We start from the raw sequence: 18,894 nt of genomic DNA on the forward strand, positions 1-18,894 counted from the left end.
TCCTTCTTTCAACACAACCCACTGTCATTTCCCATTAGCAACTCTTTAATTTCTCATATGGCACTATACTGAATCTTTTTATGAAGTACAGGTTAAATCTACTTAATTTCCTTTGTAAATAAATTAATTATTTTATAAAAACAATACCCAGCTACCTCAACAAAATCTACCTTTACTACACTAAAGTGAGGGGTTTTTTTGACTTCTATGCCTTTGTTAATCCTATGTTTTAATTTTTTCATATGTCCCATATACTGCAACAGTTGCACATAACACTTCCTTGGGCGCTCCTTCAAACACATTTGTCACTTTCCAATCACATGGCACTGTTCTTGGCCTGATAGGATCTTCAGCATTATTTCCGAAGCACAGTTACCTCCACAAACAAATTCATCAGCCTAAGTGGTACTTCAGGCTAGTTTGGTGCCCTACAAGTTGCTCAATTCCTTGCTATTCACACGCTGTCCTTAGATTTTTATCTGAGAACATTCAGACAGTACTTGGCATCCCACTGGTATGACATGACAGGCATGCACAATGCTGCCTCAAATTCTGGCGTAAGAGTCCCTGACTACCTGGAGCATAAGCAAAGCTTGTCAGGACTCTCATATGAGAAATACGAGTTGGGGTGTTCATTGATGAGAAGCTCAACATGAGCCGGCAATGTGCACTTGCAGCCCAGAAAGCCAACCGTATCCTGGGCTGCATCCAAAGAAGCATGGCCAGCAGGTCGACGTGATTCTGCCCATCTACTCTGCTCTTGTGAGACCCCATCTGGAATACTGCATTCAGCTCTGGAGTCCCCAACACAAGAAAGACATGGAGCTGTTGGAGGGAGTCCAGAGGAGGGCCATGAAGATGATCTGAGGGCTGGAGCACCTGTGCTATGAAGACAAGCTGAGAGAGTTAGGGCCGTTCAGCTCAGAGAAGAGAAGGCTCCAGGGTGATCTTATCGCAGCCTTCCAGTACTTAAAGGGGCCTGCAGGAAGGCTGGGGAGGGACTTTTTCCAAGGGCGTGTAGTGATAGGACAAGGGGAAATGGCTTTACACTGAAAGAGGGGAGATTTAGATTAGATACAAGTTAGAAATTTTTTACAATGAGGGTGGAGAAATACTGGAACAGGTTGCCCAGAGGAGCTGTGTATGCCCCATCCCTGGAAGGGTTCAAGGCCAGGTTGGATGAGGCTTTGAGTCTACTTGATCTAGTGGAAGCTGTCCCTGCTGATGGCAGGGGGGTGGAACTAGATGATCTTTGAGGTCCCTTCCAACCCAAACCATTCTATGAATCTTCCTGCACAGCTCGCCTAGGATGTCTAGTCTAATAAGTATTCTTAAAAGCATGAAAGACTATCAGAAATTAATCTTTCCTAATATTTTGCATAGGTGCATTAGTTCATCAATTAACCTACTGTTAAGGCACTCACGTGTGAAATGCAGACCTGTTTTCAAATCCCAGATCTGCTCAACTTGGAAGAGAGAGCTATCTTTCCCTGTTCTTTTACCTCCCAAGTAAGGTAAAAGTTGTACTTGCTTAGGTACCTAACTCTAGCAGAGGCCTCCAGACTGAGAAACCTGAGAGAAGACTTCAGCCTTACTCCTTTGGGCAGGGGACTATTCAATTTACACCTTCTCAGCATTTCTAGACAGCTTCTCATCCAGTGTACTCACTCCTGTGAACTGAGAAGACTACTTCTTGCATGGCGTGTTTAAGGAGCCTTGGAACCTAACATGAGACTATGGATTCTTTTACGTGGGGACATACCTACAGGTTTGGCAATACAAAGTTACACAGTGTAGCACCAAGTATTTCAGTCTGAAGATTTGGTCTTTTTTCGTTCGCTTAGTCTGCCGGGCACACTGGGAAATACACTTCCTGTGTCATGATTTCTCTGCCCATGGCAGGGGGGTTGGAACTAGATGATCTTTAAGGTCCCTTCCAACCCTAACCATTCTATGATTCTGTGTAGATGGTCTGACTGTCTAGGTCAGGATATCAACTGGGTGGGCCACGTTACCACTCCTGATTCATGTGCCCAGATATTCTCCTTGCAGAAATCACATTTCTGTCACCTGAAAAATCAGCACCTGAGAACATGTGGGCCACGCTCCGCCCTCATTCAGAAATACAGTTTGTGTAAAACCAGGGCATCCCGGACTGAGAGAGCACTCCAAGATTCCAGACCACAGGCCTCTGAAATACTGTGCATCCTGAAAATCAATAGGAACGCAAATATGGATACGTAAGTCAGTTTTAAAGTTAAGATGTACTGTTCAAAATTTTACTTTAGTGTGATAGTCTGAACTTTTACCACCAAATTCTGATGCATTCTGCTACTATAATTAGTTATTTAAAAAATGTGGCATATCCCTGGCCCCCATCACGTTTAGTTGCTAGAAGATTCTGTGTCTGCTCATATTTGCAGATACATATATTTATAAATATTTTGCGAACTGCAGATATCATTTTCTGACTCTTTTTTTTAAGTAGGTACATAGTAAGGATTAAGAGAAAGAAAAAACTGATGTGCCTTTTGTTAAAAAAAAAAGGCGAAACTATATTGATTTTACTTTATAGGGAAATTTTGAATTTTCAGACACACGTCAGTTAATACTATTAATACTCAATTTTTTATTGTACAGCTGTTTAACTGTTCATGATTAGAAGCAGTTATATATTCAAGCTTGATTATTTTCATGCAAATACATGGCTGGCTAATGAGGACAACAGCTGCTGCTTAGCAACTGGAGGAACAGAGAAGGGGGGTGACTTGCTTTATAACAGAAGACTGGATGAAACCTTAGAGAGAGTACATACAGAGTTTGGAGCTACCAGGGAAAAAGGGTGGTAGTGCTCTCTAACCATGATGTTTCCTTTTGCGATTATTGCCATCCTAGGATGTCAGCATTTTCAGGTAATAAACTACAAGAAAATTTATACACAGTAGATGCATACACACATGTGGGCATCAGCAAGTAAGTGCTAAAGACAAACCCTGACACACAAGCTGAAATGTAGCAAATCCAGAAACAGGCTTTGTGTCTGTCGTCTACTCTAAGGGTTAAACTGACCTTTAGACTTCAGCAACTTAAACTAGTGATTAACTTGAGGTACCACAAGCCAAGACTGCTGGAAGAAATGTTCTCTTTTCTTTTTCCTGCTGCTCAAACCCAGCCCCTGCACTGCCTCCTCCACTGTGCAAGCACAGGCTTTCACACACCTTCATAATAAGGCAGATTCGGGACCTCATCTAGGTTAAAACTAACCCATATTTTTTAGTTGCATCACTTTTACCTTGATCAGTTTCCAAATCTGGTTTATTATGCAGCTTTTCAAATGCTTGGAGTGATATGCGGAGGAGGGCAGCAGACCTCCCGTGACAATGCTGACTCAAACCTTTCCTGAAAATATATTCTTACCTTGGTGTGACCCTGCAAACTAACTTCTTGACTTGACTGCAAGAAGAATACGAAAGCAGAAGTGTGCTCTAAGAAATGAAGGGAAACTGAAAAGGTGCTGCTCAGAAAGCACGTGAGTTCCGTATAAATGTCTGCATGGCTATGAGACTACCACTTGGGTCAAGCTATTTACATCAAAAAGGAAAGTAACTTAATTTTCTTTTCTGAGAGTAACATTCAACTCTTTCAGAAAACAAATTAATGCCTCATATGAACAGGAAACTGGCTCTAGGTTAGGGATCAACTGTTCTTCTCTCAGTCCTACTGTTTTTTGTCTGCCACAGTTCATCCTAATTCAAAGCATGGTTCTCTCTGATTTAATAAACAACATAAAAATTTTTGTAATGAAATAGAAGATTCTGAATTACATGCTTTAGGGAATCCTGCTTCACACTTCTGAAAAATTAGTTATTCCAGCTATCTACACTATTTTATTGCAGGCAATTGCTTTCTCTTCAGCAGGACTACAGATACGAACTTGTGCATGCACCTCACGCATCACAGCATCACACTCATTTAGAAGAAGCCAGAATCCTCCAGTAGCTTAAATGTCGTGGATTACATAATGACCCAGCTGAGGTGCAGATACGCATCATGTTCTGCTGCCTGCGTATATGACAACAGAATATAGTGGTGGACAGGTATTCCCTGGCACAGAAGTGCACTGCTGATGTCGCAGTATCTTAAACTCATGCAGGAATGGGCACCAGAGCACATTTGCCAGTGTTCAAAGACATTAAGTCATCGCTGAAATAATCACTTGTGGGAAGATACAACGCTCAGGAAGTTAGATGATCATGTGAACAGAAAGACAACAGAGCACAGAATGTAGTAACACAAGAACAGAGTAGCGTCCCTACCAAAGTCCTATGGAAAATGTGGGAAATGCATTAGTTAAGCAGCAGTACAAAATGTATTCAAATAACAAGAGTTAAAGATGCTGTTGGTTAACATGCTTCACCAGTAACCTCCTAGTGATTTATTAGCCTTTGTGAAATTTCAGTATTCATAAGAGTATTCTTGCAGTTCCAAAGGTTTTTCAAATATTAGCCTTGCAAATGTAAATATCTGTCAAAAATTAAAGTTGCAGTTCAGTTATTCTTTAGATACAATGAAAATAGTTTGGGTTTCAACCCTATTTCAACTACTTTTGTGACACAAGATTTCTTGATGACTAGGCAGTTTGACTTTTTTTTCTAAAATTAAGTCTAAGGAGGAAAACAGAAGTAAGCTAGAGAAAATAAACAGCTTACAAAGGAAGAGTAGGAAATTAGCTGCCCTTGAGTAGACAGGCAAGCTTCCTGTTCATTACAACGAAAAAATGAAGGGTAGCAACTGCCTGACCTGTCTTTTGTTTAAATCTAAAACCAAAACATATGTAAGCAAAATGTGAAACATATGTTTTACATATGGGACTTTTGCCAGATTTTATAGATTTGTATGTTTGTTTCATATCAGTTTTGCACGCATATGTAACAATATAATTCTACGTTTATGTAAGAATATTTGGCCTTTTTATAGGCTGATCTTCCACACTGCCAACTCTTTAATAGATATTTGATGCGTTTCTTTTCCTCGAATCCCCAGCTCTGACACAAAGAGACTGCAACAGGAATCCCAACTCAAGGTTTTATCATTTCAAATGAAAACCTGCACAAGCCAGCTGGAAAACACAAAATAAGCTCTCCTAAAGGCCCAAGGACCATAGAAGAGAAACCTAAATCCTCACAAATTTTACCCAAATTGACGACGGGAGGCAAGGAGGCACCTAGCTCTCAGGTCTCGCCCGCTTCTGCCGGGGTTCAAGAAATAGGGAGCCTGACCGCAGCCGGACAGGGCCCGAGGCTGCGGCCGCAGTACCGCGGTACGACAGGAAACCGCTCCCTCACCCCCGCCATTACCCCAGGGAACAGCGCGGGCAGCTCCCGGCCCGACCTTTATTCCCAGAGCGCAGGAAGGTAACGGGCAACCCGGGGACCGGGGCGGGGGAAGAAAGCAACGCGGAGGCCAGTGGCCTGAGAGAGAGCGAGGGGGGAGGAGCGCGACGGTGGAGAACGCTGCGAAGGAGGAGCCGGGGGAGAAGGCTGCTGACGCGGGGCCGAACGGCCCGGAGAAGCCGCGGGGAAGCAGGCGGCAGGACGCGGCCGCGGCTACGGCCCAGGCCCGGCCTCCGCCGCTCCGCCGCAGCGCGCCCGGCCCCGCCCCGCCGCCACCCGCGCGCTCGGCAACGGCACCAACCGCCGCCGCCCTTCTACAGGCCGCCCCCCTCTCCCCCCCCGCCATGCGCAGAGACCGTCACAACCAAAGGGGGCGCAGGCTTCGGCTGAAGCGCCGCCTGAGCGGTGCTGCTGCGCCCCCACTTCCCCCCTCCCCGCGAGTAACGACGGCAGGAGGTTTCACCGTCTCCCTCCTCGCCCCCGTTCTTCATCTCCGTTAGCCCCCGCAGCGTGCGGAGCCTCACCTTCCCGCAGCGAGGCGGCTCGGCATCCAAAATGGCGGCCGACCCAGCTTCACCTCGTCGCGCGTCCCAGCAGCGCTCCCTCGCCCTCCCCGCCCCGAACCGTCCCATCCATGGCTCGGGATTCCGCAGCCTCACCCCAGCCCGCGCGGCCGATCGCCGAATCACCGAGGGCCGCCCCCCGCCCCGCCACCGAGGGGAGGAGGATAAGCGCTGGACAGATTTCCCCCACGCGCACTCGCGCCCCGGCTGCTGAGCCCACCCGAAAGACGGGGCGGGTGCGCGTGCCGGGGAGTGACACCTCCCCCGCTCGCCGCTCCCCTCAACACACGGCCCGTCCACCTCCCCGTTCCCCCAGTGGTTGAGCCCGTGACATCATCATCATGGCAACAACAGCTGCAGCCCGGAGCCGGGGAGCCGCCGCCGCCGCGGTGTCCGTGGTGCTGCCGGGGGACGGGCCCGCGCTGCCCGCGAGGCGCTCGCAGCCGGGCGGGCTCTAGAGCCCGCGGGGCGCCCCGGCCGAGCGCGCGCCGCCGCGCACGCGCCCAGAGGAGCAGCAGCAGGAGGCGGCGGCGGGAGGGGGGGGGGTAGAGCGAGCGAACGGCGACAGACAGAGAAGGCGCGTGCGAGGGCGCGCGCCTGTACAGGCGCGGGGCTGCGCGCGCGCCGGCGAGACGTGCGCGCGGGCGGGCGGGCGAGGAGAGGCAGGCGGGGGGCTGCGCTCGCTCGCTTGCTGCGGCGGGGGGAGCCGTGCGGGCTCCGCGCTCGCTCGCTCCCTCCCTCAGTGCGTGCCTCGGCGGCGGCGGCGGCGGAACAACATGTTCTCAGTGCGGATCGTGACTGCCGACTACTACATGGGCAGCCCGCTGCCCGGCCTGGACCCCTGCCAGTCCCACTTCCGAGAGGCCCCGACCAGGCGGGTGCCCGTCGTTAGAGTCTTCGGCGCCACCCCTGCAGGTAAGGGACCCCCGCCGCCGCCGCCGGCCGGGCGGGCGGGGACGGCCCCGCTGCGGCGCGGGTCCTGCTGGCGCCGGGCCCGCCGGCGGCCCCCCCGCGGCGGAGGCAGCGGCAGCTCCTGCTCTTTGTGGCTGGGTCGCGCCCCCTCCTCCCCGCCTGGCGCTGCGGCGCGTCTCACCTGCCAGCGGCGGCTGTCGAGGGAGCGCGCCGAGCCCAGCCGGACCCCGGCGCCGCGGGGCGGCGGCGGCCGGCGAGGAGGGAACCTGCCCCGGGTGTCCCCGCGGGGGAGCCAGGCGGCCGCCGCCGCGGGCGGAGGTGCCGTTCCGCGTCGCGTCGCGCACCCTGCCCGCCCGCCCCCGCTTCCTCCGGCCGGTGGCGGTGGGGGCCGCCGGGCCGGGCCGCAGGTGCGGACCGGGCGGAGGGCCCGCGGCCGCCGGGGCTTTGTGCGCGATGCGGCCGGCGCGGGGGCTGCCCCGAGCGAGCGGCGGCAGCTGTGCAAACACCGGGGGCAGCCGCCCGGCCCGCGCCCCCCACCCCCGTGAAGGGCAGGATAACGGCGTGTGGGCACGGGGGTGAGGGCGGCGCAGCAGGAGGTGCGTTTTCTGCGGGGCGAACAGCGAAAGAGCGAACGTACAAGGGGAAACCTTTGAACGTAGCCGCAAGTGAGACTTGTGTAGTACTTGCAAAGTGGGGGGTTATGTTGATCGTACGCTAGCGTGGTACGGATCGCGTGAAACCATAGGCATCGGTGCTGCACTGCAGAAGGGAACGTCCTAACCGCTGGCCACATGTTGCCCCCTGAGACTTCTAATGTCACATCCCACTTCTTCCTTGCCCTTTCTCTGTGGACTCAGGATTATAGTGTTCCCACGTCTCAAGTATGTTTCTGACCATTGGAATACATTTCTGACAAATTTAATACTTAGGAAAATGAATTTAGTATTTATTGTAGTTTACCCGTACGTTAAATATTGAGATGTTAGACATGTTAAGCATCACTGCTTGTGATCCCTTTATAATTGTGTTGTGTAATGCTGACCTTGGGAATTAAGGTATTTCTGCGTATTTTATTGACTTACATGTTGAAAATGAGGTATTGGTATATACATTAAATGTTAGGTACCTAAGACAAAAAACACGTAATAAGAAAGCACAGTAACGGTGTCTTTCCCTTCACTTAGTTACTATAGGAGAGTAGATTTTTATTCTGTTTTGTGTGTGTGGAGGGGGTCGTTGTGTTGTTTTTTTTTTAATTTGGAATTATTGGTCTGTTCTCTGTTTAGGCACAGAGGAATGTGAGATATTAAAGCTGTTGTGATCTGATGCATCTACAGCTCCAAATTATTAAACAGATGAGTGGGATTAATAGATACAATACTGAAATAGTGGGACCTATTTTATTGTAGTTCTAATTTTGCGTACAAAGAAGATATTATGTAATAATATTTATGTAATGGCATGAGTAACTATTTCATTATTAAAAAATGTAGAGCCTGAGGTTGTCTGGCAGGTAGCAGGCTTTCTCTAAGTGCATGTGGTTAACTCATTAAGGCTTATTTTCTTTTTAAGAAAATGTTTAGGCTATGCCATATCATGAATGTGGCATCATAAAGTAAACAGTGAAGTAATTTAGTTGTCCACCTATTAGGAACACAGTAGGAAATCCCTGGCTTCCCAAACCATAAACTTTAATATTAGTTTGCGTATTAGAACTGTTTCTACTTCATCTTCGTTAGAGAAGACACTCCACTACAGTCTGCAAAGGAAGCATGACAGCTATCTTATTTCCTTGTTAAACTTTTTAATGGCTTTTTTTTTCCTTTCTATACCTTTAGTAATGTTTGCTAATAAGCTTCAAGAACTTCTTATTACATCTCTGCATTATTTTTTTTCCTTTTTAAAAAAGGAGACAAATTTAATTCTGTCTCTTTTCAGAGGTGTTGGACCTAAGCAGCTGTTGTCAGAAGTAGTGTATGTGACTTCAGAGAGAGGGCTATCCAATTACTTATGAGTTGAAATATAAAATGAAATTAAGTATAATCACTTACATCTACATGGACATTTTCTTTGAGGAAAGAGAAATAGTAAAACCAGCTTCTAATATGCTATAGAGGACAATGGGATGTATTTATTGTTTGGCTTACAGGCAGTGTGAGGCTTGTCTTCACTTGAGTTGGTCTGGATAAGAATAACCCTTTCTCATTGGGTTTAACATGTCTGTCTTGCCTGCGGGAAAGGTGCTAAGTTGCCATGCTGCCTACATGACAGCAAACTGCTATGTCTGTATAGGCTGCTTCACCTCCGGCACGATTAGCTCTGCATGAATCTTAGTGTGTCTAAAGCTGTGTGTCCGTGCTGTGCAGCTAATTGGGAGTCAGGTTCCGAACAGACTCCAAATTCCACCTGCTGAGGGAAGGGAGATTGATTGGTATGTGGAGGTGACTCGTGCAGATGTTCAGAAAGTCAAACATCTAGCAGCACTGTATCTTGTGTCTAGTATCAGCAATGGATGTTGGTTCTGAAGGCACCTTCCTGCTCTTTCTGCCCCTCCTTCTGGAGGTGTTGTGCTCAGTTAGATATATGAATGACAAGGATTGCCAGTGTTCTTATCTTTGAGGGCTTTTTTGTAATCCTGTTCTCAGCAATTGATTTGTAAAGGTTTGCTGGTGCAATCTATAAAATTAGAGTGGTTTGTGGTATGGTAAAAGTAAAACCAGACTTTGAATTAAAAATACTGGAAGGATGAACTCCTAGAATGGACTGTGTTGGCCATAACGTTTGGCAACTTCTTTAGGTCTTTTGAAGAAGAAATCTCATTGTATTTGGCAAGACCATGCAAGTGATCTCTTGATGTCCTACATCTTTGTGTCGTAAGAGCTTGAAAGACAAAGAATCAAAGTTTTATTTAAGCCCAAAGATCCACCTACTATTTTCTGTTCTGTGAAATACAGAGTAAAATTCTGACTGCAACAACAAAAGCTGAAGTGAAAAACTACTAAAATTTATATTTGAATGCATTTTAGCTGGTTGTTTCATTCCGTTTTGGCCATTTAGTGCTTGAAGCAGACTGGCATGTGTGTTGACATAGTGACTTGGACAAAAGTGTTTTTTCAGAAATGCTACAACACTGCCATGGTGGTAATACAATGAAAGCAGTGTTAAATTCATGCTTTGTTGTATAAGATTGTAGAGATTATTTGATATAGTAGTCTTTGTATCTTGAAAGGAGTCTCGTAATATTGCTGCTTATATTTAAAAACAATAGGTTTTCAGTTCACTAGGTAATGCTCAACTGTGAAACAAAATTTCATTATCTTCTCAGGCAGTATCTCTTTTCTGCTAGCTAGTGATTTTTGTAAATGCTTTTTGTAAAAAAAAAAACAAAAAACAACCCAATCTTTTGAGAAATTGTAAGGCCTGTTTATTAGAGTGAAATCGTAAAGAAAATTGAATTTTCTGTTTACGTATGGTCTTTTGTTTAATTGGTAATTCTTGAGTTGTCATTCTTGCTACTAAGTTCTGGGAACGGAGCTATGAAAATTTTGATTTATGTTCTACTAGCTTTTGGCCGTTTCAAACTCTTTCCTCAAGATTTCACTGATCACTTCCAAATAAGTATGTGAATGCTCAGTTGGGTGTTTCTGTCAGGTGCTTATTCAACTGCATGAAGACAGAACCAAACTATAAATCCATCCGTAAAGAAATCAGGGTGAGACTAGACGTCATGTTAGGAGAGATATTAACAAACGAGCTGAAGTTGCTGAATTATCGCTTCACTTAACAAGACTGAGTGCAAGCAGCTGAGGACACTAATTGTAAACCACATACAAGATACCTGTTGGTGTATGAGAATGAGCAGTGTAAAACACACAGTTCAAATATTTTCAAAAAAATCAGAATTCTGATTTGGATGTGATTCGAGGTTGAAATACGTGATAAATAGGTACACACTTTAAAATTGCTTTTGAGGGGTGTTAGGCTGACAAGTGTGTGTCCAATTGACAGAACGGCTTTTGGAGAAGGTGGATTAGGAATTAACCTAAGAAAAAGGAATGTGTGATTTGAGGAATAACATAACTTCACTGTCCTCAACTGCTACTTTGTATATTTGTCTCTTTTTGAAGGGCTTTGTAGTTTATGTTATGGAATCATTGATCCAAGAGTGAATCTTACTTCAGGGCAGCACAAAAACTCAGCCGAAGAAGAGGGTGTTTTCAAGTTACTCTTGCATGCTTTTGATGCCAAGTTTTTCTAAGGCTAGATGTAATTTAGAGTCAGGGTTTACAGTCAGCAGAATCTGAATGCGTTTCAGGTAGACATCTGAGTTTGGTGGCTTCACTTCTTGGTTTTCTGAGAAGGGGGAAAAACCAGAGGCAAATGCTTCAGCTCAAATCTGGCTCCCTTCCAGCAGCAGTAGCTCTGGTATGACTCATTGAGGGGGCCTGCTTATCTTCTTTTTTCTATTCTTCCCTCCCTTTCCCCCTTCACTGACCTGGCTAGGCTGTATATCTGATCCCATCCCAGTGTCTTTCTCTCCTCCGTTGCTGCTCACTTGAGAAGGAATGAGCTTGTTGCAGGAACTCGCTGTTTTCATGCTCAGCTCGTGATTAACTTTTTTTCTCCCCTCATTTTTGCTGCTATTTCAGACACTGTGTCCAGCAATGGTCATTCCCTGTAGCTTCCTGGCTTCATTATCCCAGTGTTTGCAGCTGAGCATCGTTCCAGGTGCTGCCTCTGCCGGTATTCCATTTCTCAGAAGTGAGCACTTCTCATTAATAGCCCTCCAGTCACTTCTGTGGCTTCATAGTGAGGGTATGAGGATGTAAAATAGGATACAGCCATTGTGATGAGGTTTATGCTTCTGCCTTAACCTTTTCACACCCTCTCCCAAAATATACCAATGTACAACTTTTGATAGGGTTATCTTGTGGACTGCAGCATGGCCTAGAAGATTTTCAGCATTGTACAGTGTAGCTTCACTTCCAGAATCTCGTTTCTGCATCTTGCACTGCCCAGCTTCTTGCACTTCTGAAGAGCTGTTTGAAAAATAGCCTCATGTCCGTTTGTTTCTCTCTTCTCCAGAGGTTTATAGCTTCTGTGTGGTGCGAACAGGGCTGGAATAGGAATGAGGAATTCAAGATGATATATTTATTCTGAGATTGTATTCAGTATTTTGAGTTTTGCCAGTGATGTGACTGGAGGTCATCAGCCTGGTTCTTAAAAGGATGTGTTTTCTAGCGTGTTGTAGGGGTTTTGTGTTGTTGGTTGTGTTGTGGTTTTTTTTTAAGAACTTTCTCCCTTTTTTGAGGCATTTGTTACGTACTTTGTGTAGATTGCCTGCTGAGTTGTTTGAGCAGTGAGAGGCTGCCTGAATAAACTGTGAGATTCTGCTCCACTGGCATGAAACTCGTTAAGTAGCAAATTTGATACCCATGTATATGCAGCTCGCTTTAATTCTGTTTCTTAAATACACCTTAAAATACTGTGACAAAATCGATGTTCTAACTAGAATCCAGATATTGGTTTCATAACCGTTCTTCTGTTTGCTACTGTAGAGTACCTCTTGGTCAAGTCACTGAATATATTTGTGCTTTTGTAATTCAATCAAAAATTACGTGTGTAACTGACACTTCATTAGAACGCCATGAACTGCAGGCTTCAAGGTGTTTCACAAAGTAACTGCATCTATATTTGGTCTAATATATAACTTGGGACTGTTTTTTATGACCAGTGCCCCTGGAAGTAGACTAACAACTTGTCTACCTCAGCTTCAACTTCCAGTTCTGTTACATACTTCTTAAGGGTGCTTTTTGGCTGCTTGTTGAAATACCTTCTTTTTCAGTGTGTAAAATGAACCTCCTCAAAATAACACACTGGCCTGAAAATAGTCATCTCTCTTTATTTTTACCGGAGTGGCACATGCATATCACAACCGAGGCTGGCAGGATTAGACAATGTGTAAACCACTCAGTGAAAAACAGCTCCTGCTTAGTAATTTTTTCAGTCTCAGTAGACACGAGTAGATCTCTGAAAGAAGGAAACAGGCACAGTAACACCATGCTATCCGTTTCTTCTCAGTCTCTTGTTTCAGAGTTCCAGTATTGATCTTTTAATATCCTGTTCTGCAAACTGTTCTCATTACCCCGGTTTTGTCCTTTGTTTTTGTTATCAAGGGTAACTTGATAGACTTGATTGACCTCCATGTGCAGTGGGCCTCTGAGAAGGAGGATGATGACAATGAAAATGTAACCATTTGGAAAGAGGCAGCATGAACACTCACAGTAGAAAATTTACAGTGGGTGTTTGGTCTCACAGATAAAGTAGCTGAAATCTTGGACAGGGTCACTGGAGATTCGGTCTCATCTTAAGGGAGATATGCTGATCAAAATCTCAGGACAATTAGTAGTCAACTTTTGAGAGTTTTTTTAATTAAGTATTCAGTATCTCCAGCTATTGCAAAGCCAGCTTCTGAAAAGCCAGCTTCTCATCCTCCTCATCTGTCATTTTTGGATGTTGAGTTGACAACTGATGAACTTGCTTCTTCCTCTCTGTCCGCCATGTCATATGTACTGTCCCTGTGAGTTAGAATTGTGTATGTTTTTTAAGTTCCTGTGTATGTCTCCTCTATATTACATTTGTTCTATGGGGAAAAATTGTTTCACTGTCTGTTGAATTGTGCTATCACATTTCACAAACGTGTTCTTGACAGACAGCAAGGTATAGCTGTGCAAAGAAAAGAATGGATTTGCTTGGGGTCCCACTTCAAATGAATATCAGAACTGATAGTACCACGAAGAAGCTACTGTCTACAAGCTGTGTTATTTCTGTGCTACTACCCTGCCCAATAATAAATTAATGTAAATGATAAAATAATGTGGGTTTTTTCTATATTGACCAAAGCTGTAATCGTGGTAACAATTATAACATTAAGACCTAGGCTTGATTAACAAGCTTGTCTTGGTTTTCACTGGGACAGTTAGTTTCTCTTTTTAGCAGCTAGAAGAGCTCTGTGCTTGGATTTAGTCTAGGATTTGCTATGAGAAGAATGTTGATAGCGCACTGATGTTTATAGTTGGTACTGAGACCTCAAGGACTTTACGGCTTGCTGTGTTTTTGCCACAGTGCAGGAGCGCAACAGGCTGGTGGGGAGCACAGCTGGGTCAAAGGGTCCACAACTTCCCTTATGGTTTGAATTTAGGCTTAGGATTGAGGGCTGAATTGTCCAGTGGAGTATTCCATATCATGCAACATCATGCCCAGTATAAAAATGAGGGTTGACTGGAAAGAAGGGCTTTTGCTCTTCCAGAACTCTCTTCCGAGGGCTCTTTCTCGGACTCTGAATGCTCTCTCTCTCTAACTCTTTTTTCGAGCCTCTTGCTCATCTGGGATTGCGATATCGAGACTTACCTGTTTTTGGGATCTTTTGCTGAGACAGGATAGGCGTTGGTCACGGAGTGGTGAGCAATTACACTGTGCATCACTTGTTTGTATATATTATTATTAAATTGTTCTTATCTCAACCCATGAGTCTCCTTCCCTTTTCCCCTTTAATTCTCTTCCCCGTTCCCGGGGGGGGGCGGGGGGTGTGAGTGAATGGCTGTGTGGTGTTTAGTTGCCCACCAGGCTAAACCACGACAAAAGTCATAGAATCATAGAATCATAGAATGGTTAGGGCTGGAAGGGACCTTCAAAGGTCATCTAGTCCAACCCCCCTACAAGGAACAGGGATATCTCCAACTAGATCAGGTTGCTCAGGGCCTCATCCAACCGGGCCTTGAACGTCTCCAGGGATGGAGCATCCACCACCTCTCTGGGCAACCTGTTCCAGTGTTCTACAACTCTCATGGTAAAAAATTTTTTCCTAATATCCAACCTGAATCTACCTCCCTCTATTTTAAAACCATTACCCCTTGTCCTATCACAACTGGCCCTCCTGAACAGCCTCTCCCCATCTTTCCTGTAGGCCCCCTTGAGGTACTGGAAGACCGCTATAAGGTCACCCCGGAGCCTCCTCTTCAGGCTGAACAGCCCCAACTCTTTCAGCCTGTCCTCATAGGAAAGGTGCTCCAGCCCTCTTATCATCTTCGTGGCCCTCCTCTGGACCCTCTCCAACTGGTCCATGTCCTTCTTATGTTGGGGACTCCAGAACTGGACGCAATTCTCCAAGTGAGGTCTCACGAGGGCAGAGTAGAGGGGGAGAATCACCTCCCTTGACCTGCTGGCCACGCTCCTCTTGATGCAGCCCAGGACGCGGTTGGCCTTCTGGGCCGCAAGAGCACATTGCCGGCTCATATTGAGCTTCTCGTCCACCAGTACTCCCAAGTCCTTCTCCTCAGGGCTGCTCACGATCCATTCTCCGCCCAGTCTGTATTTGTGCCTGGGATTGCCATGACCCAGATGTAGGACCTTGCATTTGGCCTGGTTAAACTTCATGAGGTTGGTACGGGCCCACCTCTCCAGCCTGTCGAGGTCCCTCTGGATGGCATCCCTCCCTTCCAGCGTGTCGACAGCACCACACAGCTTGGTGTCATCGGCGAACTTGCTGAGGGTGCACTCCATGCCACTGTCCACGTCACCGACAAAGATGTTGAAGAGGGCCGGGCCCAACATGGACCCCTGAGGGACGCCACTCGTGACCGGTCTCCACATGGACTTCGAGCCGTTGACCACTACTCTCTGAGTACGGCCATTGAGCCAATTCCTTATCCACCGAGTGGTCCATCCATCAAACCCATGCCTCTCTAGTTTAGAGAGAAGAATGTCGTGCGGGACAGTGTCAAAAGCTTTGCACAAGTCCAGGTAGATGACATCCATTGGTCGACCCTTGTCCACCGATGTTGTCACCCCATCATAAAAGGCCACCAAGTTGGTCAGGCACGATCTGCCTTTGGTGAAGCCATGTTGGCTGTCACCCACCACCTCCTTGCTCTCCATGAAGTCCAGAGATTGTTTGCAAAGATCTGCTGTGAAATCTGTATAGTGAGGCTGTAATTGCACTTTTATTCATGATACCTATATGTGTTCTAGAAACCAGTAATTTTGAGGAATGCAGTTCAGTCATCAAGTATATGAGCTTGGAAACTGGCAATATTTTTCTGCCTATGATACAGTTACTTTAAGACTGAAGATAGAGCCCAAAATATACAAGAATCTAAACAAACACCAGAAGAGTTTGTACTAGATATAGGGGCCGTCTGAATTGCCAATTTTTGCATAGGCTACATTCACGCATGTTTCTTAAGGTTCTTTTTTTCCAGAGCTGCTTTTATTACACAGAAGTTATAAGGTGTGTAGAAGTTTGTGGATTTTTTGGCAGGGCATTTAAATAAAACTTCGCACTTGCTGGCTGGGGTGGGCCATATCGTTTATTAGAGAACCATTTGATGTCCGTATGCTCCAACCTTTCTGTGATCAGCATGCAGACAGCCATTTTGAGTAACTTCTTCCCCCACTCATACACATGCAGTCCGTCATGTTGACTGCATGTTTACAAGTTCGTGTTATGTGACCTTGGTGTACGTGTGCATGCCTCCTCAGGTTCTCAGCTTATGGAGTCATCATCCTTGGAGGTATTCTAAAGGTGCCTAGATGTGGTCCTGGGCACTCGACTCTAGGTGGCCCTGATTGAGCCGGGGATTTGGACCAGGTGACCACCAGAGGTCCATTCCAACCTCAGCCATTCTGCGCTTACTGAGATTACGCTTGTCAGCAGTGAGTATCCAGGTGCTCTGTACAGCCTGTTCCTGTGTCCAGGTAAACACAGTTGCATCCAAATTGTGTGGAAAGGCTGCTAGGTAGCTGTCGTTAAGTCGATTACAGCTGTAAATGTTACTGGAAGGTTTTGGTGGTGGTAGTGAAAAGTGATTTAGATTTGGAAAGAAGAAAAGAAAGAATATTCACTACAGAGACTATTGCCAGGTTGGGTTTGTCCCTCAGTGACAGGTTCTTTTCCTAAAAGTTACAGAGAAAGTAGGAGCAGCCACTACTTGTTTACATTCAAGTTGTGCCTCTGTACTGTTTGCTGACTAAACCAGTGTTTACTGCAGCAAGGCTGTACATCCTATTTTAGGCACACTATCAACATGCAGTACTCGGTGCGAATATTGAAAGGGCTGTGGAATGTTGCACCTAATCCATAATACTTGGCATTACTCCTCAGGGGAGGTTTACTATACAAGTTTTCTGAGTTTTGTATAATGAGATGTATAATGAGTCGTTCATTTTGTGTTTGAAACTACCTAGGCGGGTTTCTGTATAGCACAAATCTTGTTAAGCAGTGGGAATTGGAAACCGATTCAGCCTTCATTTCTGCAGGTACTGCCTTCAGATCACTAACAAACACATTTTTATTGCTGCCCCCCCTATTATATTTATTATCTAGATGAGGAGGTTGTTTTCTGGAGCAACCAATATAGCAGCTTTTGTATTTCCTTTAAAAAAGTTACCTATTTAACCTAGCTAATATGTTGCAAAAGACTTTCATTGCAGATGAATCTTTCTTTATGTTCTTGTATGTTTTTATCCATTGACCGTTATATAAATGGTTTTGTGCCAGTCATGTTTGTAAGCAGTGAAACCTATTTTACTGTCTGTAGGAAATTAGAAGAGATTGCGGGCAGTTTCTTCATTGAAGTAAAATGAATCTATTTTTAGAAATACTTGCTATCAAATATTTTAATTTTTGAGCTGTTTGGATTAGCTTTGTAGAACTGATGCTTAACTGGGTAAGTTCTAGCGTTTGATCACTCTAAAAGTAAAATAAAACAAACGACAGGCAGAGGGGGTGGGGTGGGCAGGGCAGGGATTAAAAAACAAACCCACACCAAACTTTTTTAAACATTTCTTGTGCTTCAGTTTGCGCCCATTCTTTCTTGTCCATTCGCTGGACACCACTGAGGAGAGTCAGACTTGCTCTTCTCTACTGCTTCCTATCAGGTATTTATACACATTGATAAGATCCTTCCCCCTGACCTCAATCCTTCTTTTCTTGAGGCTACAAAATCCTGGCTCACGTGACCTTCCCTGGTATGTCCGGTGCTCCAAGCCCTTAATCATCTTTGTGGCCTGGCGCCAGTATGTCCATATCTGTCCTGTACTGGGGAGCCCAGACCTGGACCCAGCACCCAGATGTGTCTCACCAGTGCTGAGTAGAGGGGAAGGATCACACCCCTCGGCCTGCTGGTGTTTTTCTTCTGAATGCAGCTCAGGACACTGCTGGCCCTCTTTGCGGCTGAGGCACATTGCTGACTCGTGTTCATCCAGGACTCCTCGGTCCTTTTCTGCAAAGCTGCTTTCCAGACAGTCTGCCTCCAGCCTGTAGTGATGTATGGAGTTATTTCTCCCCAGGTGAGGACTTTGCATTTCCCCTTGTAGACCTTCATGAGATTCCTGTCTGCCCCTTTCTACAGCCTGTCAAGGTCCTGCTGAATGTCAGCACAACCCTCTGGTGTATAAGGCACTCCTCCAAATTTTATCGTCTGCAAACTTGCTGAGGGTGCACCTGTTCAATGTCCAGGTCATTAATGAAGATGTTAAACGATATTGGCCTCTGTATTGACCCCTAGAGTACACCACAAATGACTGGCCTCCGTGTTCCAGTATTGCAAGGCTGCTTCTCCTCACTTAAGTTTCATTTCTCTCCCTGCTGCATAATGCTCACATCTGTTTTGGAGCTCTCCAGTGTGTGTTTTGTTGTTACCTATTCCTTTTTTTAACATGCCATCCTCTGAGGTGAAAGTATACGCGCTTAATTTCATTTCTGATTACAGCAGGGTTTGTTTTGTAGGGTTTGTAAAACTTCTATGTAGATATCTCGGGTGCGGTATAAATATGTAAAAGTAATAAATCCTGGGTCTGTATTTTCTGGTTTTTGGTGGTATGTTTTACCTGAACAGAAAACATAGGAATGATGCAAAATAACTGTCATCGTTTGACTAAAAAGGTGTTCTGTATCAGAAATACAGTTTTAGATTGTCCTGTATTTTCCTTACTTCAGAAGAGTGGCATATGTTTTGCGTAAAATG

The 18,894-nt window shown here is 45.7% G+C and overlaps 1 protein-coding gene across 1 annotated transcript in view; it reads left to right on the top strand.

The window, feature by feature from the left end:
* Positions 1-6,732: 6,732 nt before the first annotated feature.
* REV3L (REV3 like, DNA directed polymerase zeta catalytic subunit) overlaps positions 6,733-18,894 on the top strand; it is a 139,111-nt gene continuing 126,949 nt past the window's right edge. The window contains 1 exon segment of the mRNA XM_086631262.1: positions 6,733-6,871. Within this exon segment, the coding sequence (XP_086487388.1) occupies positions 6,733-6,871 (139 nt within the window).

This window comes from Tauraco erythrolophus, chromosome 2 (genome assembly GCF_009769465.1).
Source record: "Tauraco erythrolophus isolate bTauEry1 chromosome 2, bTauEry1.pri, whole genome shotgun sequence".
Taxonomy (NCBI): domain Eukaryota; kingdom Metazoa; phylum Chordata; class Aves; order Musophagiformes; family Musophagidae; genus Tauraco; species Tauraco erythrolophus.